Source organism: Siphateles boraxobius, unplaced genomic scaffold, assembly GCF_051911475.1.
Source record: "Siphateles boraxobius isolate OS27281-9 unplaced genomic scaffold, OSU_SipBor_1 7, whole genome shotgun sequence".
NCBI classification, from domain to species: Eukaryota; Metazoa; Chordata; class Actinopteri; order Cypriniformes; family Leuciscidae; genus Siphateles; species Siphateles boraxobius.
This window is the reverse complement of record NW_027509197.1, coordinates 31617925-31644305: the sequence shown is the minus strand read 5'-3', so window position 1 is coordinate 31644305 and position 26381 is coordinate 31617925. Positions and strand designations below refer to the sequence as shown.

Genomic DNA, 26381 nt, shown 5'->3' with positions numbered 1-26381 from the left:
ATATATATGAGTCATTTTAGAATTGGGGGTACATTTAGTGTCTGCCAGATAAACTTTTATTTAAAAAAACAAAAACTTTTTTTGAATCAGTTCTGAATAATAACACAAATTATATTACACTATCACTAAAAATAATGCTTTATGTATATTTAGGAAAAAAAATGATGCGTAATATTAACTAAATGACTCCCACTCCACCTATTATTTACTGTCTCTGCCTCCTGATTCATACATTCAACTTGAATTATCATGTGTTAATGTGTGACCAGAACGTAGGGACAGACACAAAATCTATTTTTTAATTAATTAAAATACAAATAATACAGAAAATATATATTATATGCAATTGTTTATATAACTTAATAGAGTAAACACAAAAATATCCTATTTTTCGTTTTTTTTTCTCTACTTGAAATGTACCCGCAATTCTGGAATGACTCATATATATATATATACATACACACAATTTTTTATGTTAGATGGAATTAATAAATTTGACAGCACTAGTTAAAAAGCTTATTTTCAGGCTAGACTCACCAATGCGCATGTGCAGCTGCAGTGTCAAGACTTTACAAATCCGCGATTAGCTCTTTAATATAGAAGGCGAGACTTATTCCACCATATTGCGTGTTGCACTTTCTCCTATTCATAGTAATATGAGTTCACCGTCTTTGTATATCTAAAGTCTTTGCCACTAACTAGCACTGGTGATAAATCATCATCAAAAAGTTAGAAATGGCTTATGAAGAAAATATTCTGGAATGTCAAGACACAAAATTGTAAAACTTGCCGTTATACAAAATAACCTAGCCAAAAGTGTCACTGCAAAACTCAACTTGATTCTATCATAAAGAAGATCCACAAATGAGACAGCATCATCATCTTCATCACTTCAATGAATTAAGCTGATGTTCCTCATCAGATCACAGCACATGACGGACATGGAGTCATCTAGTTTAACAAAATACACATCATAAAATCAGTTATTACGAAACCACCTGGGGACTGCATTCTCAACGGGCTGCTCATTAAAAGACAATAATAATGATCTTCTCCTGGGGGATTTGAGAAGCATGTTGTGATCAGACTCAGAGCAGCACATGTGTGCCCTACATGCAAACTCATTAGGTTGATTACGATTAATTGAGAACAACCATCTTAAACTATCGCAGAGTCACGGCAGAAGAAGCAGTAGGAATAAGCTGTCTGAATCGTTTGACAAATTTGTAAGTATTCTTAGTCAAACGGGAAACATGTGTAGCTGGAGGCATCAAATCAATTACCTAGAAGCGGTGGAAACTCTCATCCATTCTCCAAAATGTTTGGCTGAAATCTGACAGAAAACTTGCAGACAATGTAGGCATCTAAATTTAAAAATCAACTCCAGAATGGAAAACAGTACCTAGCAAAAACAGCTTTACCCCCTATTTCCAAATATGGCACAATTTTTTTTTTGCCAAAAACATTTAAATACCATCTTTAATCTGGTAGTTTTCTAACATGAAAGAGCTCTGGAACTTTTCATCACAGATATCCCAAAAAAAGGCACTGAATCCAAAAACGCCGGTGGTGGGGAAAAAAGTTCCTGTTAACTTAAAAGAGCAATGTCATGCTTTAACAGGCAGCTACAGGTAAGAAATGTTTTTAAAACTTTTTTAGATACATCTAATCCAAAAGTGTATACACTACTATTCAAAGGTTTGGAGTCAGTAAGAAATATATATATATATATATATATATATATATATATATATATATATATATATATATATATGTATTTATTTATTAGGGGTGTAACGGTACACAAAACTGACGGTTCGGTAAATACTTCGGTTTTGATGTCACGTTCGGTACAATAGGGGAGGCGAAAACTAAACATAAAATTGTTTTTTATTTATTTATTAAATAGTGGTTTACTGAACAAATTATGTCTCTTCTCATCTATGCTAATGCTGTAAACTATAGGCTACCTATAGGGAGCCCTTACTTGCACATTACTATAATTAATTAATTACTATAAGTAACCACAGAGCCTAAACTATTAGCCTAAATTCAGTTGCTATTTATTTTTTAGATATAATATAAACACTCAAATAACAAATTGTATGCAAACATGTAAACTGCACATCAGGCAGTTTTTGCATCAACTTCTAACACACTGGCTGTCATTTTTATGACAGACATTTTAAACATAAATCAAGACATCACTAACAGGTTAAATAAAATATAATTAATATATAGGCTAATATAGTGCATTTATTTAACGAAAGAGTTGATTTTTCTTGCTGACTAACAAGCTGTGGACACTGAATGAGGCAAATGTAATGCTACGTGGGATATTGTTTGTGAGCTGTTTTACTGATATCTTTCCGCCGTTGAAAACACTGACTGAGCGATTACACTGTTCCCCAGTAAACTATCTGTGCATGCGCTTCGAGTCAGAGCTGAATGTGAATATGGGCTTCAGATATGCGCCTAAACCTGTGCACACAAAAATGTCAAAATGCCTTTTTGGAGAGTAGGCTATTCACGTAAACACAGTGGGTTATGTCTTAAGTAAACATACACAAAATCACTCACTGATCTTGACTAAATAACTTAAGTAGCTTTAATAAGGTAAATCTATATTTAATGTGTACAGTAAGACTATGCAGTGTTATTTTACATTCGTTTATTCAATTTGTTTGTTGTTGAAGGCTATTACTTATCGGAATACTAGTACATCTTACTGAAAAACTTAGTTTATTTAATTTATATTTTCGTTTTGTTGTATTTAATTGCCTATTTTTGTAATTAGTTTTTTTGTTCTTATTGAATTGCTGACGGTTTACTTGTCTTATGAAATTGTTTTGAGGACCTTTAGTACATTAGTTAACCTAGTATTAGTTTTTGCTTTAATTAATAATTATCGTGTATCGATAATTGTGAAATATCATTGATATTGAAATTGACTCATATCGTCAAATAAGATAATATCACCCACCAATAATCGTGTTAAATAATCTTGATTTCAATACGGAAGTAGAATAAAGGTGTGTTCACGCCATGTCATAATTATGACATTCCAACTTGAAAAAAAGCGTTCATGTCCTCGTAGAACTCGTAAGTGGGGAATTTTCTGAGAGCTCCAACTTGAATCACGTGACCACAGTAATTACGAACCAGCATAGCTGACAGTAGCATTGTTTTTTAGAGAAACAAGTGTGTGACCTTAGCATGTTTCCTAAATATCTGAGTACATATGGTATTTTTATCCTTTAGAACAGTCAAAAAAATGACACACAGCACCTTTAAGCACTATATTCAGCAGATGATTCATTAGAAGAAATTCTATTAGAAGATTTTTTTAATAAGCAGAATAATTTCTAATTCAGTTAACATTTCTGTATGAATTTTTATGCATTGATCCAGAATAGTTTGTGATGTATTGCTAATTTCTAACTGATTTAATTAATTACATTTAAGCCTACATGTATTATGTGCAACATGGACACAATGATATTAAGTGTTACTTAATCCAAGACTAAATCAATAGACTAGCCTACCCATCAAAAGACACTTGAGAACGGATTCAAACATTCCTCATGAGAAGCAGCTCATTGCTGACACCTACTGAATAAAATACACAGTGCAGGATAGAAATTAAGAGGATTAAAAGAGGGGTTTATGACTCGTGGTGGTGCGTCACAGCTTTCCTGCAGCTACAGTCAAACATGACTGCAAGATATTAAAAAAAAAAAAAGCCCCAAAAACACATATAGTCATATAATAACACACAAAATAATGCATCCTTGTGATAATTAATATTTTTCATGCATTTGTTTACAAATTAGAACACTAATACTGAATTGGGAACTACATACTACTCTTACTACATTTGACATATCTTTCAATAGCAGAAATAGTAGTATTGAGTAGTAGGCTAGTATGCGGTTCTAGACTTTGCAAGGTACCAATGGCAATGTGAGTCCAACTGTTTTGCACACATTCACAGTGACAATGTGAAAAGAGGGGCACAGCTATATGTATTGCTTTAAACAAAGCAGGACACTTTGTCATTCATTCTTTTTTATTTATTTTGTAAACACAAAGACAAGCTGGCCCACATTGCCTCTGGACTCCTTTGATGACATATTCTGCTAAATCAGAACAGACAGCACCATCTGCTGGTGTACTTGTGCAGCAAGATGACAACTTTAGATAAATACTTACTCCTCCCATTGTAATTCCATCAATTAGGGCCACATAAGGTTTCTGATATGTGCCTAAAAAAGTTCAAATATATAATAAATAGATAAATCTGTTCATCAAACCAAAAAAACTGTCAACAAAAGTGTGAAAACATACCAATAGTGTTGTTCAGAATGTATTCCTCACGGAAAAAGTCTTGAGCAAGGGAATCGCCTGCTTTTCCAGCCTCTGTGACAGCTGGGAATGTCATTTCAGCATTTCAGTGTGAATGGCATTACTGCATTATCACTGCACGGATCAATAAAAGAGTGAATGAGAAAACAAAATGCATGTTTATCTTAGATAATTACCTCTGATATCCCCACCAGCACAGAATGCTTTCTCCCCGGCTCCTTTAATGATCACAATATCTGTTTCCGAGTCTTTGTCCCATTTCTACAAAACACACAATGATCAAATCAGGTCAACAATCAGAAATGATCATATAGAGTTAGACTGGGTGAATAACAATAATACAGGGGTGGTTAGTGATGTTGTGAGAAAGGTTTCCAGTCTCCCCTAACCTTGAGCTGAGGGTAGATGTGTCTGATCATGGTGAGATTCAGAGCATTGAGAGCTTTGGGTCTGTTTAGTGTGATGACACCAGCATTCCCTACTTTCTCAAACAGAACTTCAGTCCCGGCTTGACTGGACATCTGAAAAGAGACATACAGTAATAAAACAATATTTAATGAAAGAAGTTCCCAGAATAAACACAAGCATGTACATTACCAGTCAAGGTTTGCACACATAGACCAGCTCATTCATGTCATTTTTTTTTAAACACAATGCACAATTTATATTTGTCAACCAAACTAATTTCAGGCATTTAAGCATAAAACACCAAATCAAAAGGTTTTCTAGGGGATACAAATCAATAAAAAAGCAGCATGAATTTCATTAAATGTGTCCATACTCTTGACTAGCTGAATAATACATATACCGGTATATACTGTATATGAATATTTAACATATATACTCGTCATCCCTTCTTAGAGATCAAACTTACCATGTGTCCTTGTATTCTCTGCAATCTAAAGATTGATCGTAGTCTGTATGGGATAAAATCAATAGTTGTGTTAGTGTTTTTTGTAACATCAAATTGTTATACATATTGGTAATAAAATTAATCTCTTGAAAAAAAGGCAACAGACTATTTAGAAATTGTAACCTTGGTTATGTTTATGTTGAAATACACACACACACACACACACACACACACACACACACACACACACACACACACACACACACACACACACACACACACACACACACATAGATATTATATACTTAAGAGACTACGTCAAAACTTTTTCTTATTCATTCTGTTTGGGAAAGAGTACAGTGTTGCTGCACTGTCTGCAGATGTCCTGCACATCAAATTGTATGCAATATTTTAACTGTTACCTCTAACGTTAGTCTATACGCGGAACAAATCCATTATAGCATCAAACATGTGACACTTCAGGAACACTCACCTGTGCGCTGATGTTAAAATTTTTAATGACATGGCTAAACCTCAGACAGTTCAGCTGATGTTCTGGAATCTGGATCACTGTACACAGAGAGCTTTCACCCTGTCACTACTGTTCATTGGCCCTCCTTCATGATGTCATGGTGGCGCGACACCATCGAAGAAATCTCGCGATGTGTCAATGCAAAAGTTTCGACACTGCCAACTACAGTTTCACTCGCGACTTGTCATTGAATTATAGCACATCTTATGCTCTTTTTTCTTAAAAAGGGTAAATTAATGGTCTTATAAGATTATACTTAAGTTTTGATATCTTTGAATTAGGGTTTTGATAACAACGAAAAGGAGTAAACACCGACATAAACAGGTTCTGTACACATTTTCGAAACTTTGAATCAATTGAACCAATTGCTTCGCAAAACGATTCACTGTTTCGAAGCGCTCGAAACGTGACATGTTGGTGCCCCATGCCGGTCACAACTTTGTAAATGCAACGAAAACTTGCATACGTAAATAAATAAACACCTTTTACAAACTAATTGCCAATGTTTTAATAAAAGCCCATCTATTAAATGCAATAAACAAATCATCTAATACCATTAAATATGAAGTCTCTGTATATTATGCATGTATTGTTTTATTTTTATTGTGGGGCTTGTTTTATGGAGAGCTTGATTAATTAGGTCAATAAGAGACTACTAACTGATACACTTTTTTTTCACAAATTATTAAAATTATTACACAAATGTGCCATTAAAAATGTCTACAAATGTATTCATGTTGTTCGTGAAATGTGATCATCAGAGATCATCGCCTCCTAGCTCCTACCTGACGTAACGTTCATTGAAAGCACTCGTTTACGCGCTCCGAATCACTGGTTCGAAACAAATGATTCACAAAGGTTTCGAAGCTTCATGAAGCAACTTTGCAAACCTGAGTTGCTAGGCAACTGTACCGACGCCGGAAATACGTGGCTGTGAGAGACATGGCGAACAGGAGGGGAACAGCTGTGCCTCTCCTATTCCATCATATTTCACGATATTTTTCAGTATTAATCCTCTCTGTTCTATCCTATAAATTAATTTCGGCCTCAGACGACGATGCATTTCGTGCCGGACAGTCGATTCTGTCTCCGGTGGCTGCACCATCACGGGATGTTCGGTAGGACTCGTATACTGGAATAACGTTAAATGCTTCCTGCTTTTACATTACTGTCCAGAGCTGTTAAATTCACATGTGTTGGTTTGTTCATGCTCTGTAATACCCTTTGAACTCCGTCATTTTAAAATAAATTAGTATGTTTATGAGGTTATAAGAAAGAAGTAAAACATTTCTCCTTTTTGTCTCGTCTACCTCCATCAAGAACCTCTTTCTTTATACTCACAAAACCAGAAATGTTTTCATATTGAAATATTATATTGGATATCACCATTGTTATATATTATCATTGTATTACTAAAATGTCCATTATTACAATAAAAACAAACAATACTGTGAGTACGTTTCTGTCAAATTGAAGCATTTTATAAATGCATTTAAATTGGTCTTGATTGGATTTCCAAATGAGATAGAAGTAGAGAAATATAATTTAATTTTACACATAAATAATCTTACAATAAAAACATGTTTTGTTTGAAATATTTTTGTCAGGTTTGAAAGGACAATTTAAAAAGAAAAAAAAAGCACCTGGAATATTTCACACCAAATTTAATGAAAAATTTAATTTCTCAAAATGCTAAAAAAAAATTTATTTAAAGTTCAATTCATTATTTTTTTTAACTACTTTGTAATAGCAGTCTGGGAAATCTGCTATTTTATAAATGCTTTTAGTTTGGTATTGATTTGATTTTCAGTAATATGGAAGTAGGGGAACATAATCAACATTCAATAATAAAAACATGTTTCGTTTGAAACATTTTAATTTGAAGAGAGGACAACATTGAAATATCACATTGGATATTTCACACCAAATTTAATGAAAAAATAAATTCCTCAAAAATGCTCAAACTAATTTATTGATGGTTCGATTAATTCAATCTTATCAACTTCTTTGTGAGACCAGTCTGTGAAATCATTTATTTAGTTGGAAGGATTGAAGTTGAAAAAAAAAAAACAAATACAAAAAAAAAACGTCTTGTTTGACACATTTTAAATGGAGAGAGGACAGAAAAGAAAAATCACATGGATTTTTTCACACTAAAATTTATTAAAAATAGTTTTTAATTGTAGTCTAAAAATACCTGAGCCAAAGTATTGAAAGTTTGATTAATTAAACTTTAGAAATAGTAGAAAAATAATCTTTAAAAATGTAGGAATGACCCTGTTTTTATGTAATGCTCAGATACCTCCTGTATGATGTGAATCCACCTGAGGGTTTCAATCTTCGCCGGGATGTGTACATTCGCATGGCCTCTTTGCTGAAGACATTGAGGAAAGAGGGCGACTGGGTGCTAGTCTTGCCTCCATGGGGTCGTCTATATCACTGGCAGAGCCCTGATATACATCAGGTTCGCATCCCATGGGGAGAATTCTTCAGCGTGAGTAGCCTGCAGGCTAAGATACCAGTCATCGAGTATGACGAATTTATTGCTGGTGAGTTGTGCTGTTTTTGTTTACCATTAATTTGTTCAAACGGGGGAATGTCGGAAAAGCATGCTGTGTTTGGGTCATTTTGACTCAGAGAGGATTTTCTTAAATTGTAGTTAATGTTATCACATTGGAACCAAAACTTCCTGACTTCACTCACACCGGTTATAACTGGGCTACTTCCCAAAACATTTTGGGATAATATTTGTCCTCCCACACCTTGTTGCAAAAAAAAATGTTTTTGGAAAAATTGTGAAATGTTAATTGCACTAATGTGCTTTAATGTTTAACCAGGAATTTTGTTTTGAAAGGCTTTATTTTGTACAAAATGGAACAAAGTCACACTTAAATTTCCGGCCTAAAAAAAATAGCTTATAAATCTCTCGTTATGCTACATTATCACCAAATATTTGGTTCAGTCTTTTTGTCAACTTGATTTCTTTCGAGGACAGGTTTTGTATTTATTTATTTGAAACGGACTGATTGTAGGCCTCACTGATCTGAGCTTATATCCATCCATTGAAAATGAAATGGGGAGATCAAAAATAAGGCATTCGTCATGTACATGTTCACATACTGTATGTACAAGGCCTCACACTCACACTCACACACACACACGTTCATGTACACAGACAAACTATTTAGAGTATTACAGGCTTTCTTTTTCACAGAGATGAAATGTATCCTCAGATCAATGAGGCCTATGATCATTTAAAATAAATACAAACCTGTCCTTATTGAAAGAAAACAAGTTGACAAAAAGATTGAATCCAATGTTTGGTGATATAATATAATATAAATAATTTTTTTTGTAGACCGGTCATTTTTGACCACAATAACCCACAAGTGTGACTTAGTTTTGCACAAAATAAAAGCACATTAAATCAAATTTCCTGGTTAAACATTAAAGCACACTAGTATGATAAACAGTGCACATTTTTTTTCCATATTTTGTGGAATATTGACAAAATTATTCTCAAATAATGTTTTTTTCACTCAAAGGTGCTGAAGCTCAGATCACTAAGGCCTATAATCAATCAGTTCCAAAAAGAAATACAAAAACTATCCTAATAAAAAAAATTAAAAAAAAAGTCGACAAAAAGATGGAATCCAATATTTGGTGATAATATAGCATAACAAGCAATTTACAAGCAATTCACAAAAGGGTAATTTATGAACAATTAAACAGACTCAATTATGATTCCCACATTCTGTGTCTTTATGATTGGTCTCAGAGTCTGGGGGTCCCTTTATTGACCAGATCCTTGTGCTGCAGAGCTATGCAGAGGGCTGGACAGATGGGAAATGGGAGGAGAAGGTGGATGAACGACCATGCATTGAAAGACTGATGTACTCAAAAGACAAACAGAGCTATTACAGGTACCGCATTTTAATGCACAACGTGTAGGCAAAGACCCGCCCTACTCGAAGCGAAGTGCATTCAAATCATTTAATGCAGTTGTAAAATGCGGATTCAACTGACTTGGAACTACCTGTGCATTAAACGGTTTTATTGCACACCTTCACATGGAAATCATGTGTCATGTTTAGAGTATATTTTGTATCTCTTTTCCAGCTCTGTTCATGTCTATGTTTCCTAGTTAGTCTTCTAATGTGTTCATTGGTTCAGTCTTCCTCGTCCCCTGCCTGTTTGTATCCTTGGTTACTGATTAAGTTAGTTGAGTTCAGAGGCCTGTACCATGATGGTAGTTGAACAAACTCAGGGTTGCAGGATTAGTTTTGAGTTGACAATGCTGGCCAATCACATTTTGCACATGCTCTACCCACAATGCATCACTGTAGCAGAGGATGTATCAGGGATGCCAGGTCTGTGTAGGTCCATTGAAGAGGGAGGACTGGGCTTTGATTATCGTCTGACCATGGCCGTGCCAGACAAATGGATCCAGTTCACCGTTTTGGGGTCATCTCTCTTTATGAAGCTGCGTATTTGTAGTCTTTCTGCAGCGGCTGTCTCGCATCCAAAATCCCCCGCTGGCTCGACTCTGCGCATGAATCAACGTGGGCATTTCCGCTTTAAATCGAGCCAGGTTTTTGCATGGCCGTGCCTTTTTAAAATGACAAAAGGAAGAGTATTGATTGAGTTTGCTTCGTGAGTTCAGGGTGTAATCTGCGATCTGGCACAGATAGCAGCCCCCCCTTAATACTTTTTTCGGGCTTCTATTTCAGTCCCACTTTGTCCATTTTTCATTCGTCTTTTGGCAGAATTTTGAATGTCATTAAAAGGTTTGTGTATTGATATCCCAGTCTCTATCTCTCAGTTATAAAAAGCCTTGGTGTTTCTGTGAGTTTGCGCTTGTTCTGTTTCCCTTTCTTGCATATACAAATTCTACAGGCTTATTCAACATGACTTCCAAAACTCTAATCACTTGTAAGTCTTGCATAGGAAAGTCAAAATTTTCACGCTTGGCAACAAACCAGAACGAAACCCAGAAAAATTATTGAAAACAAGTGAAACAAATTGTATTCAATCATATAAAAAAAGAGACTTGCAAATTGTATTGCGTTTTAGCTGAGCACAGAATATCAAGCATATCCCTGTTTACAATCTTAAAGGAACACTTAAACCCAAATGACAATCCTCAAATCAAAGTCAAAACACTTTGCCCCAAATTTTGTCAAGGACAATGGCACTAGGATTTGCATGTCTTGTAATTAATTATGACTTGCCATGTTTGAGCATGAGAAGGCACAAATACGATCACAAATACGATCCTTATCATGCTAAAAATCCTGCTAAAAAAATCTTAATGTTTCCATTTAAATAAAAACCTCTAAATTTAATTAAGAACAAACATTGTAAAATGTATATGTGACATTATTATAAATAAATGTCGTTCTTTCAAAATTTCTACTCATCAAAGAATCTATGAAAATAACGTTGTCCTAAAAAATATTAAGCAGCACAACTGTTTTAAACATTGACAATAATAAGAAATGTTTCTTGAGCAGGAAATCAGCATATTAGAATGATTCCTGATGGATCATGTGACACTGAAGACTGGAGTATTGAGGCAACACATAAAATATATTAAAATAGACAACAGGAATTCTGAATTTTAATAATAAGTAGCAAGCGTGGCTTGAGCGTGGCTTGCTTGTGAAATTAAATTGTCCGCCGCTTCGAATCGATAATGCAGATGATGAACGGAGTGGAGGGAAACAGGAGGAGAAGAGGGCCACAGTCCGTAATGAAACCTCCCCAAAACCTAATGAAATCTTTAGAGATTTCCATAAAGAGAGCAGCTGTTCTCTTTCTCTCAGTGTATTCGCTGATGAATACATTAATATGTGGAATCAATGGGTTTATTAATGATGCAGTTTGATTCATGGGGTGGAGAGGAGAGTGGGAGTTCAGTCATACTTCCTAAAGAAGAGAAATGGAAATGAAGGTTTAACTGAAGAGCAGATTAGATCACAATGTGAGTGAGTTTCTAGTGGCCTGTAGTGAGAGGCTTCTGCTGCTCCCGGTTGGGTGGAGAGGTCCACTTTAACTGACACACAGGGCTGTAGCGATACACTAATCTCACGATACGATACACGATATTCAGCTCACGATACGATATATATCACGATATTCAGCCAACGATACGATTCGATATAATTCGAGACACTTACATCATTTTCTGAAAGATTTAAAGGGGACAGAGTGATTTTGGTGACATCTTGTTAGTGTTCCATTTACTTGGATTGAATTATTTGAACTGAAAACTAAAAACTTGATTTACACAATATATGTCTCTGACTGGACAAGTTTAAGTTATTCATTCAAGAGCTGTGAGTGCCTTTTGTTGTTTGATTCACATTAATGGCTCAATCGTCAGCAGGTTTATTAGACGCTGCCCCTTTAAGACCGAGTGCAGATCTAATAGGTGACTGATGCACCATCATTTTCTCCTATTTACGTCCATTTAAGACATAAACTGTTTAAGTGAATAAACTGTGTTTCAGTGAATCTCAGAGCTGGTCATTTTTATATTATCATGTATATTTGATAGTTTAGATGCGCACATGAATCCCAAAGTTAAGTAGCCTATATTTTTCTTGTCTCGTTGCAGTCCATTTCGGAGCGTGCAGATGTTTGTGCTTTTAATAGCTCTTTTAATGATTAAACAGTAGAGCAACAGTAGAGACTGCATTTTACAACAATCACCGATCGTGCTGATTCTGACGCTACGTTTGGGTTTTAGGAAGAAATGACAGCGCATCGCTGAGAAGGGTAGGAAGTTGCTCTAGACATAATGCAGTTAGTTTGGGATTAGGATTTTTTTAGGATTTTAAAAACCGGGATATGATACCTGGGGTACCCCTTTTCTAACCCGAATTTTTGGTCATGTAAACTAGTATCGGTATATCCCCATAGTGATTTGTGTTCTGCGCATGTTCTATTCGCAAGGAATCTTGGTCTTTTAAGTAGAGGAACTTCTCTGCGCATACAAATACCGCGTGCAGTTTACCGGAAGTAAACATGGCGAGACGCAGCACAGCATACATTTGGAGCGAGGTCAGTACCAGCACCAAAGCGCAAACAAAGGCGATCGCTATCTGCCCCGAATTATTCATTATCCGCGTGCTGCTGCTGTTGTCTTTGGATACAGGAAGAAGAATCGGAAATGACGCATAATGCGTCTTAATGTTGTCCAGACGCTAACCGTGCGTCGCAGTTTACATCGGGATATTGCAATTCCATGTATACAGGAGTAACTCTCTCTGCTCACGCATGTAAACGGGTTATTCCTAATGTTTCAGAAACCCGAATAGTGACCTTAACCCGACCATAACCCGAAAATTGGCTGCATGTAAAAGTTTCGGTAATCTGCTTACAATAGAGAGAAACAGGAATAGCAGCAGGTTCGATAGCGAGCAGTAATCTGACAGAAACAGAAAACAGGATTTGCCGGACTCTCTTGCTGGAAAACTGTTTCACAGCAAATATCATCACCATCATAACCTTAAATGCTAAATTCAGTATACGAAACTGTCTCAGTTTATATACTATTGTATTGAAACCTCAATTAAACATTCAATAAATTTGTAACACTACATCTGTCAACTCAGGCTTTAATCCTGAGTTTAGGAGTTTAGGTGTGACATCCTGTTGCGAACAGCCAATCACATGTTGAGAAAGAGTGAAACTGAGTTTCATTCCACGCGAGAGAACCAGCGCGATTCACTTCTCTTTTCTGTAGAATATTACGAGATTGAAAAACATAAAGAATTTAAACAAATTTACACAGCAAGAACAAAATAGCTGTCTATGAAAGAGTACAACTAAAAGAAAACGTCTTGCTATATCAGTTTCGATTTTGGCTCCCAACGATCTCCAAAATAGTACAATCGAGTAAAAACGATTATTTTGCCATGTTCTGTTTTGCAAGAACACTCTTATTTTGTTTTGTGTTCTGATGACTCGCGCACGCGCACATTCGCCCCTCCCGAAGACATAAACTCTCTTAGACAGATACAGTCATAAATTGCAAGCACAATAAACTTAACAATAGCAATCGGCTAATTTAATATAGACTGACTGGAGTGAGACCATGAGCGACATTAACACTTGTCTGCTTGTCCGGGAAAAGGGGATTTTTAAGTTTCAAGTGAAAGAGTTTTACTTGCCCGACCGATCAGTCAGTGTGAAGAGAGATAGGTAATGGATAGTTTCTGGAAGCTGCGATGCCTGTCTATTTGTGAGAGAGACATTAGTGGAGAAATCAAAAGAAATGAGCCCAACAGCTCACACAAAAACTCACAGAAGAAACATACTGAGGTAGAAATTGAGTTTTTTAAAATAATATATGATATAGTTAAGTAACATAACACGACTAAGGACTGTTCTATAATATCACGATTGAAAATGTTGAATTTGAAAATTGAATTTATAGTTTAATAAACAAGTAGTCTAGTTTATATGTAGTAACTTACATTTTAGATGCAATATTGACTTGTTTTGTTCTATTTCACCGACGAAAATAGTTACCAAAGAAAAGCAACACTATTGCGCTGTTTTGTTACTGGATGATTCATTATTTTGAACGAATCGTTTTAATGAATGACTCAATGATTCATTTATTAAGACGGTCACTTGTCGCCACCTATTGATTTATTGTTTAAAGGTATCATTGATTTTTTATTTTATTTTATTATTTGTTTGAACATTAATCTCATAATATTTTTTACAGTTGTAATTATGCAGTGTAAATTAATTTAATAGATAACAGCCCTTTTTATTAAAACAATTTAATCAAATGTAAGAATTTGACATAAAACATATTTAGTAAGGTTTAATAAATTGTCCTTTATAAAGGTAAATAACGCCCTTGTGACCCCCTACAACAAATTACTTTGTTAACATGTTAGAGTTTGCAGGGCTGTTTAATAGTTCAAAAAAGTACAATAAATGTTCCAGTTTACATTTTTTAAGAATTGTTGAAAGGTGTCTTTTAATAAATGCAACAGGTTCCCAAAGTCATGTGAAATAATCGTGTTACATAATCGTGATTTCAGTACTGACCAAAATAATCGTGATTATGATTTTTTCCATAACCGCGCACCTTATATCAGTGCAAGTTAAAGTTGTGAAGTTAGTTTATACAGTTGATAAAGGTAGCTCAAATGTAGTCATTTTATAGCTTTATCTATTGATTCTAAAGCGTATTTATATTACCTTTATATATTTATTCATTTAAAATGTGCGTAACAATAATTGATAACTAAAAATGTACATGTGTGATCAATTAAGTGTGTAGTAACATAAATAATATCTATATCATGCACAACTATTATTCTAAATAAGCATTACTAAAAGCCAGACGATTTTGTCTTTAAAAATCATTTGCTATGTAGTGACCTTTAATTTGGAGTAGAAACAGGTGGAGTGACTTTATCACAGACATGTGTCACTTTGCTCACAGCTGATTGGTCCAAGTTAGGTTTGCAACCTCTTACCTGGAACATAACCCGCCCCGGACCAGGTTAGCCGTGGAGCGTAAGTTGCTATGGCGATGAACACTGCTAAAAGCCGAACCACTTTCATGGTGCCTAAAACCCAGGGTTGCCACAAACCAGTGCCATAGAGAGAAAGAGTTGCGACACGCTTTGATGTCGCCGCTATGGCTGTCATGTGGTTCATGTAAGCCCCAATAGTTCCAAAACATTCGCTGGCTGTCATGTTCTTCTATGGGACAGACAGTAGCGATTACATTATTGAACGGTAAATATAAAATAAAACACACACCCAAGTACTTTTTCTGCTGTTACTGCATTATTGCATTTAGTTAATGTCAGTTTTGCATTTGGAGAGGCAGGTTGACAACAAAATACTGTATATTACTTATATTTTTAGGGGTTTTTTTGGAGGGAAAAGCTTAGTGTTCATGTTCACATGGGTAGTAGCACTGGCTTTAGCGGCTTTCATCTGATGAGGGACGTCTCATGATATTTATTTGAGCACAACTGGGCTGTATTAGGCTATTGCTCCGTGATCTTGCTTATAAATTCCGATTCAGCCATTAGCCTACCTTCGTGATCACGCAAAGAGGTCTGCAGTGGCGGATCGTTCAGAATTCCAACCAACATAAAATATAAATAATTACACTGTGCATGTACAAATGAATGATTTAGGAAGGAAATAGACTGCTCCAATGACGTAGAAAGCAACGACTATATTTGCAGCAATGTTCGGTAAATATTAACTTCATAAAATTAAACCGGAGAGAAAGTTAATGAGTGAATTAAATATGTTCCTAAATACGTAGCTAAATAACTGTTAACGGGATTCATTTCAGTATGGCTAATGTACCCCTTCATCTTACCCTAATCATAGACTAAACCATTCATCAGAAAACACACACAAATACATGTATACGATGTACTGTGTACAGTACACATGTATATATATTTCAATCACACATTACTAACCCTAACCCATACACATAATATATGAATTGTGTATGTATTTATGTATGTATATATATATATATATATATATATATATATATATATATATATATATATATATATATTATCATAATATTATATATTATATACATCAGGTTACCGTAAGTTAGTTAACGTTAGTGTCATGTAAGCTATAGCTGCAATTAACCTATTATCTTCCAATAAACATTAACTAAAACTGGCTACATAAAATATAACTACTGACTAGATTCACGAGAGGTCGGCTAATGTGTTTAAAAGTAAACTCTTTCTCTCTATGGCACTGGCACAAACTAAGCTAAAACTTACCTGGCTAGCCACCTAAACCGGCTTCATGGTATAGGCCCCAGGTGTGTCTAGGTAATTTAGGGTAATTCATATGGCTTGTGGTGTATTTAAGCCCAGTGTTGAGTCATGTTAATTGGTCTTTCGTTATGTGTACCTTTGGCTAGTTCCTGGTTGTTCTGTTCCTTGTTGTTGTATTCTTAGAATCTTGAGTATTTCTGTAGTTTAAGTTTGTAAATAATAATGACTGCTGAACTAAGATCCAGTTTCCTCCAGGACCTAGAGGTCCAACCAGGACCTTGACACCATGATGATGTTTTTCAGGATTCTTTGATTTGAATAGAAATTTCAAATGAATAGCACTTATTTGAAATAGAAAACTTTTGTAACATTAGTTAAAGTATTTACTGTCACTTTTGACAAATTGAATGCATCATTGCTGAATGAAAGTATTATTTTTTAAAAAACATGAATTCTTTTGAATTGCAAAGTATGTTCATATAACTTGTGTACTATATTCCAAGGCCTCTGAAGGAGGAAACTGAAATAAAAGGGATAGTTTGTGTCATCATTTACTCACCCTGTTCCAGTGTATGATTTTCTTTGTTCTGTTGAATGTGAAAGAATATATTTAACAGTTTTGTCTATACAAGATAAGTCCAAACAAAACAACACTGGTCCTTCTTTTGTGTTCCACAGAATAAAGAAATCCATTGCATTGGAACAAAGTAATGATGCCAGAATTTTCATGTTCAAACTATTTATTGAATTAAATATTGTTTCTCTTTCTCCAGAGGTTGGTTTTGGGGTTATGAGGAGACCAGAGCATTAAATGTCACCTGTTTATCTGCTCAGGGACATGCCTCTATCTTGGCCCCTTTCCTACAAAACAACTTATCAGCCACGTAAGTCACTTTTTAATTAAGTTTGCAATAAAATAACCTTTAAATGCAAATGGGGGTGTTGTTTTTTTGTTGTCATTCAACCACAGGTCAGTAATGCTGGACAGGGCTGAGACTGTCCTTCATGATCACTATGCTGGGAAGGATTACTGGGATGTAAGTCCATCATCAAATATTTTCATGTTTTATAAATAATTTAGTGAAAATGTAGTAGTAATTAAAATTTCTGAAACATTTCTCACCTTGAAATTAAACCAAACATTTGATATTGCTCAACAGACACGGCGAAGCATGGTGTTTGCCAAACACTTGCGTATCATAGGGGATGAGTTTAGGGCCAAGTATCTCAACTCCACAGATAAACAGGACCAGACACCATACAACGAGGACTGGACCCAAATGAAAGTATGTTTTAGTTACAGTAATGCTCCCTTCTCATTGTTCAACTACAAGAAGTGCTGGTGTCACTGCTGTCTGCATGATAGATAGTCAAACTGGTGTTTATGCAACAAGATGAAGGATTTGAGCTCTTTAGTTCACATGTCATGACAATGCGTTTTTAGAATGTTTGCAATGTGCTTTACACCCACGCTCATTTCATTATGATAGCAGTCATATTTGTTTCATGAACTTTTATAAACTCTTTGGCCCAGAACAGGTTGGGCAGTGCTAAGGGAGGTCCTTACCTTGGAGTCCACTTACGTAGGAAGGACTTCATCTGGGGTCACAGAGAAGATGTGCCTAGCCTTAATGGTGCAGTAAAGCAGATCCAGAGCCTCTTGAAGAAGCACAAGCTTCAGCAAGTCTTTGTTGCCACCGATGCAGACGAAGAAGGTACAGATTAAAACAAAGAGATTAAAATATCAATAATGTACGAAGGATTTAAGCTTCTGCTGAGACATGTTTTCTTATTTTCAAAACTTTCACTGAATAGAGCTAGAGGCCATACTTCCCGCCAAACAGCATCATACACGATATTGTGGTATTTTAAGGAATATTTACTCAAAAATTCAGATATTTGTTATTGTTCACTAAACTTCGTGTCATTCCAAAACTGATATTTTTTTTCTGTTCTGCACAATATAAGATTTTAAAGAATATTCATGCAAGTCTGTCAAGCTTAAAAAAAGAACAAACAGAAAAACACCATAAAAGTAGTTAAAGGTAGGGTTGGCAATTTCGGAGCGGCTAGCGATAGGTTCAGAGCATTCTCCAAAGCCACGCCTCCTCCAAAACACATGAACACATACACCCAAAGCAGATTCAGCAAAGCATCATGAGACGAGAGACAACGTGAAATTCCCTCATGTCTCAAAGCACATAACATTACAATAATAATGAATGTAAACAACTTACAGAGCTTCTTACTTGTACAACCAGACTGCCGCAGATTAAATTCGGCGATGATAGTGCTGACATAGAAATGCATCACGGGAACATCACGGGTTGCCACCTCGTAATTACGGTTAGACATGGCGTGAATGCAGCACAAGCTTGTTGTTTTGGTTCAAGAGGAACTGTAAAAGGGGGCTGCCGTTTGATTTTGGTGCTCTGTGACTGTCTGTCCACAACTCAGCATAGCCTTACTGAACCTGCTGATGATGTGTGATGTCTGCGCGAGCCAGGTGAGTCACGCTGACAGGCAGGCAAGAGATCGTATCATTGCATTCAGGGCCGAATGCATTTTAAACTAGAATAACGAATGAATGGAGGATGGAGCAGGCTTCACTCAATAATTACACTTAAATTTTAAGAGTGCTGGCCTAATGAGTAGAGTTCATATATAGAAAAAAGAGGCCGCACTTTGCATAGACAGTTTATTTTACACAAACGCGTTTCGGCGTGTGCCTTCTTCAGTGTGCTTCAGTGTGCTTCAAACTAGAATAACAAAAAGTGTTTATGAAAAGAAATGCCTACCCTACCTTCAATATGAATTTTCTGAAGGCATTTGATAGCTTTGTATTGTATAAGGAAAAGACCAACATTTTATTTATAATCTTCTTTAGGGGGAGCCCTTAAAGGAGAACTCCGGGCAATTTTTAAGTTAATCTTGATCGTTAGACCTTTGTGAGTACTGACTATAGAAAAAAAAACGAACCGGATTGGTGCTTGCTACGCGGAGCTGCGACCGCGAATGCCCAGAGCTCCCACTCAGCTAAAAAACCGCGGATGGGGGCATGGACATAAAGAGCGTTTTTGAGCCTCTTAACAGACACAAAATGCAATTAAAATGTCTGTCCAACATGAACAGGGACCCTACATGTGAACAAGATGCGTTTAGCAACTTAGCCATTGTTTCAACTCACCTAAATAGTCTTTTAGACGGCAAGCTGTAGTCTCGCGCTGCAGTCCCGTGCTGGGAGGAGCGTTGATCATGTGCGACGAGTTATGATCAGAGTTGCTTACAAGTGAAGAAGAAATGGTTCGTGTTTGTGCCTTTCCGAATTGTGGCAACCGAATGCGAAAATATAAGAGCTTATATTTTCATCGTCTTCCTTTCCATGACCTCGAGATTCTGCAGTTGTGGCTAGTTGTACTTCAACTTGATGTGCAAACTCCCGTAGAAGTACTACGCGCTAAAGATTACCGCATTTGCAGTGAACACTTTGACAAGGATGACTACACACACTCAACACAGCGGGGCCGTTTGAAGAAAAATGCCATTCCATGTACGAAGACTCGTCGCACATGATCAACGCTCCTCCCACCTGGACATTGTTTACCTTTTCCGGCTACAGCACGGGACTGCAGCGCGAGACTACAGCTTGCCGTCTAAAAGACTATTTAGGTGAGTTGAAACAATGGCTAAGTTGCTAAACGCATCTTGTTCTCATGTAGGGTCCCTGTTCATGTTGGACAGACATTTTAATTGCATTTTGTGTCTGTTAATAGGCTCAAAAACGCTCTTTATGTCCATGCCCCCATAACTGCCGTTTTAGCTGGGTGGGAGCTCTGGGCATTCGCGGTCGCAGCTCCGCGTAGCAATCACCAATCCGGTTCGTTTTTTTTTCTATAGTCAGTACTCACAAAGCTCTAACGATCAAGATTAACTGAAAAATTGCCCGGAGTTCTCCTTTAAAGGGACATGGTGGAGGCAAAAAATATGAGATGGGAGAAAAATTATATTTGTCAATGCTTTTGCATTCCCTCGCAAATGTTTTGGGGTCCAAAGAGAAACTTTTGTGAGTAAATGCAAAAGCATTGAAATATATTTTTTCCTGCCATCTCATATTTTTTCCTTCATGTCCCTTTAAGGGCTCTGTACTTCTATTCATATACACTACTGTTTAAAAGTTTGGGGTCAGTATTTCTTAAAGAAATTAGTACTTTTATTCAGCAAGGACACATTAAATAAATCAAAAGTAACAGCAAAGACATTTTAATAACATTTAAATAAATGCTTATGAACTTAAGAATGATACAAAAAAAGTATAAAAAATATTAAACAGCACAACTGCTTTTCTTCTTTTAGAGCTTGCTAAACTGAAAAGGATGCTTCCTGGGATGGTTCGCTACGAGCCCACCTGGGAGGACCTTGAGCTCCTGAAAGATGGAGGGGTGGCCATCATAGACCAGTGGATCTGTGCCCATGCAAGGTATTGAATCACACCCTCTGCTGTTATTTCTTTCTGTCGCAACAAAGAAGTTATAGAATGACATTGCATTTTTTATACTGTATGTGTACAAAACCTGCTTGTGTTAAGATCATCTACTAGTTAGTTGCTTTTCAAGCCAGTTGAGATTTTTTTTCTTGTAGTCTTTAGTTCTTTTTTTCCTTTATCTCTTTATTTGACTATAACTTGTCTTTGTTTAGCTTCATAAGCCTGTCCTTAGAGGATTAAGTTGATGGAGTGTCAGTATTAAATAAAATCGATTTAATCTTCAGAACTGAGTATAATATAATTACATAATGTGTTGCTTTTCTCTTGGTAAACTATTTAAAGTTAATATTTTACTATCAGCTTAATTAAAAAAGTTTATTTAGTATGAAGGATCATTACAAATTAGATTCTTTGCTGTTTCATTGAATTGGGTGTGACAAATTCTTTCCATTACAAGCCAAAAGCAAGACCTATGACGTAATGGCTTGCACCACAATACTTTCAATCACCTCAAGCACTTGCTTTACTGGAAAAAATGCTCATTGTTTGATATGACAACCAACCTATCAACATATCTTTTGTAAAACAAAATTATATCACCCACTCACATCTGTTGTCTTTCTTGTCAGGTATTTCACTGGGACATCAGTTTCAACCTTTTCTTTCAGAATACATGAGGAAAGAGAAATCCTAGGTTTCGATCCTAAAACCACCTATAACCGATTCTGTGGTGACGATGAGTACGAATGTGAACAACCAACACACTGGAAAATTGTCTACTAATAAAACAGAAACCACAGAAAACATGATGCTGGTCACACAGACTGCAACTGATTTCTCCGATTTAAAAGTATTCTCTATATTTTTTTAAATGTTTTTGCTGACAATGTTGAAAATACACACTTTTAGAGGCCGAGTCAATGGATTGCCATTGTGTAAAATGTAGTGTTAGTCTTTTGTTAGCTAAGGGGAGCCATACGATAAATATATCAAATGGCTTTTATCTCATATCTTTTGTCAGATATGGAATTTGTGAATGCTGCTGCTCTGTTCTCACAGTTCTTTCATTTGGATTGTTGATACTCAAGATGAACTGTGTATAGCATTATGATCAAACCTGTTTGAAAATGCTCAACATTTCACCACTGCTCCAGTATTTGAAGTCTATCTTTTTGTGTAATTTAGTACTTAAACATACATACAGTATTAGTGTTTATTTGATATTTTGGTAACACTTTACAATAAGGTTCCTTAGTTAACATTAATTAACTACCTTATTAATTTTAACATTTACTAATACATTATTAAGATCCAAGGTTGTATTTGTTAACCCTTAGTTAATGGACTGTGAAGTATAACATGAACAAACAATGAACAGCTGTATTTTTGATCAACTAACATTAACAAAGATAGATAGATACTGTGACAAATGTATTGCTCATCGTTAGTTAATACATTAACTAATGTTAAATAATGAACCTTATTATAACGTGTCACCGGTATTTCTGTCAGTATTGTGCCTGTCTGCTATTTGGAGAAAAAACAAACCCATACAGTATTTTTACACTATACAGTAGTGAAGCTTTCTCATGTTCTTATTAATTTGAATACCACAGTGTGCTTTTTACTTTCATGAAGAAAGACAACTAGAGGTGTTCAATCACAAGAATTTAAAAATCACAAAGGTTAAAGATAAGCTTCTGGTATGGAAACATTAGCTAATTTTGCATCAGTTGATGACAAGCAATTTTCATGGGCAGGTTTTAGTTTGTGTATTTCTTTTGTTTGGATTTTTTAAAGTGTATGTTTACCATGACCATTCTGAAATGTACTGTATATGTGCTCGTTCTATAAATGTTTTCTTAAAGTAAAAAAAAAAGAAAGAAATGAAATTGTAATGATCACTTCAGTTGATGTGAACCTGATCAAGTGTTTTTTGCTTTATTTCTGCGAAAAGAGTTTTCTTATAAGGATTTAAACTATAATCAGTGCCTTGGACTGTGAGTCATTATAGGTCACCAGATACATTAGTTAACTTTCTGTAGGTTTTGTTTGTTTATACATTATACATGTTGTTTGCAATCTCTCTCCTGGGGGTTGAATCTGGTTTCATATGATGCTAATCTGTCCTGCTCAAAGCTATCCTGATCATTTTACCTCAACTTGTGGGTGGGGACAATGCTTTGTGACTTATTCTCACAGAAAAGGGTCAGCATGAAGTGTTTTTCAGGCTTTTGTTCTGTTGTCGGAACTTTCCAAGTCAAGTCTCTAATTTTAACAATAGCGTGCTATGTGGGTCCTAATCTTGCCTGTTTATTATTACAATCAGCTTTAGAATTGAAAAACACAGGTGATAAACAATAATGTATTTTCCTATTAGAATCTAACCTTAAAGGAAGGTTTAACTTAATAAACTTTACAATCTGTAGAATCATCATGACTTGGTTGACACTGAATGTTATCTCCATTTTAAAGAAAACAAGATAAAAGATAGGCTTGAATAAGAAGAATTTCAAACTTGTGTGAAGATCACCATTGTAGAGGATACTTTTCACTTCACACTTCCTTCAGTGAATATTTCTCAGGAGGTTTTTTTTTTTTTGTAGGCACATACTTCAAAGACCTAACATTTAATACCTTTATCTTGAGAACATGGTTCAACCTTTCTGCAAAAATATTGTTTACTCAGATATAGCAAAAATATAAATTTGAATTTTAGGTTTCACTCTTCTTATGAAACCTTTACAGCTTGACATGGATATTAATTTCCTCAACAACGATAGGCATGTGAACAGCACAACAGTGATAAGACAGATTTTGTGTATCTGAGACCTATTCATATTGTCATGTTTTTAGTTTTTATAAAACATTTTCTCTCTCACTCAGGCTTGGTAGTTTGTAGTGTTGTAGACCAAACTGTTGTCATGCTCGTATCTGATAAAAACAGCTCTCTTGCTCTTGTGATATTACTTAATTATATCATGCTAACATAAAAATCAAAATCACATACCAATTCTTTTTTGCAAGCATTATCTTGAAGTTTGTAGGAATTTGATTCATTTTGGTCACAATCCCTTGTTGATTACTGACCCGGCACAACTGAAAAAAAAAGAAACCAAATTATAAACAAGTTATTGTTTGCATTTGAATCAGAAAGTTTTACATTCAATTACATTAATGATGTTAACAAATAAGACAATGTGCTCGCAATTTAGTGATATCCCTGCATGCTGTGGTCTTGACCGGTCTTGAAATGAAATCCCAGGACCGAGACAAGACCAACAACTTCAATAAAGGCTCTTGAGACCAGACTCAAGTACAGTAGCTACTAGGCCTACAACATTACTAGTTAGTTAAGCTATACCAACCTCTCGGTAACACTTTAGAATACTGTTCCGTCATTAGTGAACTAACTACACAGGAACAAATGTGTAACGCACTATTAACATTCTAGTAACTACTATTAACTAACAAGAAACTCTCATTAACAAATTAGTAAGTAGCGCACAGTTGAATGTGATTGTTCACTATTAGCTAATTAGTAACTACTATTTTTTTCATACCTTCCAGAGAAAGAACTACAGGTCAATAATTAACATGAATAATGTATAATTTATAAGGTAACGGTAACCCACTAGTAACGACTCAAGTGTTACATCCTTCTAAAGGAACTAATATCAGTATTCTAAAGTGAAAAGCTTGATAACTACCTAATATTTACTGAAGTCATTGTAAACTTTTGGTCTTTTGTAAGGTTTTGGATAGTAATGACTCAAGAGTTACTACATCCTTCTAAAGGAACAACTCATTATTTGGATCAGTATTCTAAAGTGAAAAGCATGATAACTCTAGAAATGACTGAAATCATTGTAAGCTTTTGAGATTTTTGTAGGATTTTGAATAGTAATTCCTTCTGATGGATTTGGTAATGCTTGAGTCATTACTATGATCTTCACATTAGAATAATGATCCAAATAATGAGTTGTTCCTTTAGAAGGATGTAGTAACACTTGAGTCATTACTAGTGGGTTACCATTACCTTATAATATACATTATGCATTATTAACATTAATTATAGTTCTAAGTAGTCCTCAGTGAGGTGAAAAAATAGTAGTTACTGATTAGCTAATAGTGAACGACCACATTCAACTGAGCACTGTTACTTGCTGATTTGTTAATGAGAGTTTCTTGTTAGTTAATAGTAGTTACTAGAATGTTAATAGTGCGTTACACATTTGTTCCTGTGTAGTTATTCGTTAATGACAGAAACAGTATTCTAAAGCGTTACCACCTCTCCACTGAAATATTAATAATAAGTTCAGCTGAAATTGACCAATTAGAGGAAGCACTCTATAAGCTACATGGGACTTTACTAAATTACTTCAAGTTAATTTATGTAAATTTACAATAAATTTAATCAACTTCATTTTTAAATAAATAAATAATTATAAAAACAGGCTGCTATAATTTGATGATTTTGAAATCTGATACATGTTTATTTTAAAGCATATATTAGCCCACTTAAGTTTAACAAATGTACCACTCAAAAACAGTACCACACTGTGATGGTATCAGTGTTGGATGTAATTAATTACTGTAAATCTATTTACTATAATTTAATTACTTTTCCCTTGAAAAAATAAAGTAAGGGGTTACTCTTAGTTTTTCTGTCATTTAACTACAGTTAGCCTACTTCTGATGTAATTGCATTAGATACTGTATATCAACTCTATATAAAACAACAGTGGATTTAACATCAAAATGTATGTTTTTAATGTAACCTCCCTTTACACACTTTGGTCAGCATTGGATACTTGCATTGCTTAGCTGGCCGAGTCTGATTATTAAAAAGTAATTAGTAACAAGTAATCCAATACTTTTTTAGAGAGAGTAATTAGTAATCTGATTACACTATTGAAGATGTAATTAGTTTAGGTATTGCTTTTATAACTTACCCAACACTGATGGTTTCATATTTTATCATTATTTGATATAGGCCTATACTATGTAGGCTATTTTATGGTAGACCTACTTCAAAGTCATGGTAATGCAATAGTTCTTTGTGTGCTTTAGTGAATTGTTAGTGTGTTGACTTCTCTTTTGTTTGGAAAATGTCTTGACCTGCAGTATACTAAGTGCTCCACAGGTGTTGAAACGTTAAATAAAGAGCTTCCATATCACTGGCAAACAATATAAACGATACTCATATCTTGTTTCAATTCACTGTATTTTTTCCTTTACTGTTGTAGAGAGAAACTGTTCCAAGCAGTTTTGAACTGAATCGCGAACCGATTCTACGGTGGCACATTGCTGCCACATACATATTTTTTGCCGTATGTCAAAACG

The 26381-nt window shown here is 35.2% G+C and overlaps 2 protein-coding genes across 2 annotated transcripts in view; one reads left to right on the top strand and one right to left on the bottom strand.

Moving 5' to 3' along the window:
- The window catches only part of hibch (3-hydroxyisobutyryl-CoA hydrolase), a 29518-nt gene extending 23669 nt beyond the window's left edge, over positions 1-5849 (bottom strand). The window contains exons 1-6 of the mRNA XM_077215689.1: positions 5712-5849; positions 5240-5282; positions 4755-4886; positions 4542-4626; positions 4348-4428; positions 4213-4265 (exon numbers count right to left, since the gene is read on the bottom strand). Of these exons, the coding sequence (XP_077071804.1) occupies positions 4213-4265; positions 4348-4428; positions 4542-4626; positions 4755-4886; positions 5240-5282; positions 5712-5743 (426 nt within the window). The 5' untranslated portion in view covers positions 5744-5849. The remainder of the gene's footprint in view (positions 1-4212; positions 4266-4347; positions 4429-4541; positions 4627-4754; positions 4887-5239; positions 5283-5711) is intronic.
- Positions 5850-6666: 817 nt separating this feature from the next.
- Positions 6667-22922, top strand: pofut2 (protein O-fucosyltransferase 2). Its single transcript, XM_077215688.1, has 9 exons — positions 6667-6868; positions 8049-8299; positions 9529-9673; positions 17326-17436; positions 17523-17589; positions 17713-17838; positions 18087-18267; positions 20906-21029; positions 21665-22922. The coding sequence occupies exons 1-9, from the start codon at positions 6693-6695 to the stop codon at positions 21816-21818; spliced, it is 1335 nt and encodes a 444-aa protein (XP_077071803.1). The 5' UTR covers positions 6667-6692; the 3' UTR covers positions 21819-22922.
- Positions 22923-26381: the final 3459 nt, after the last annotated feature.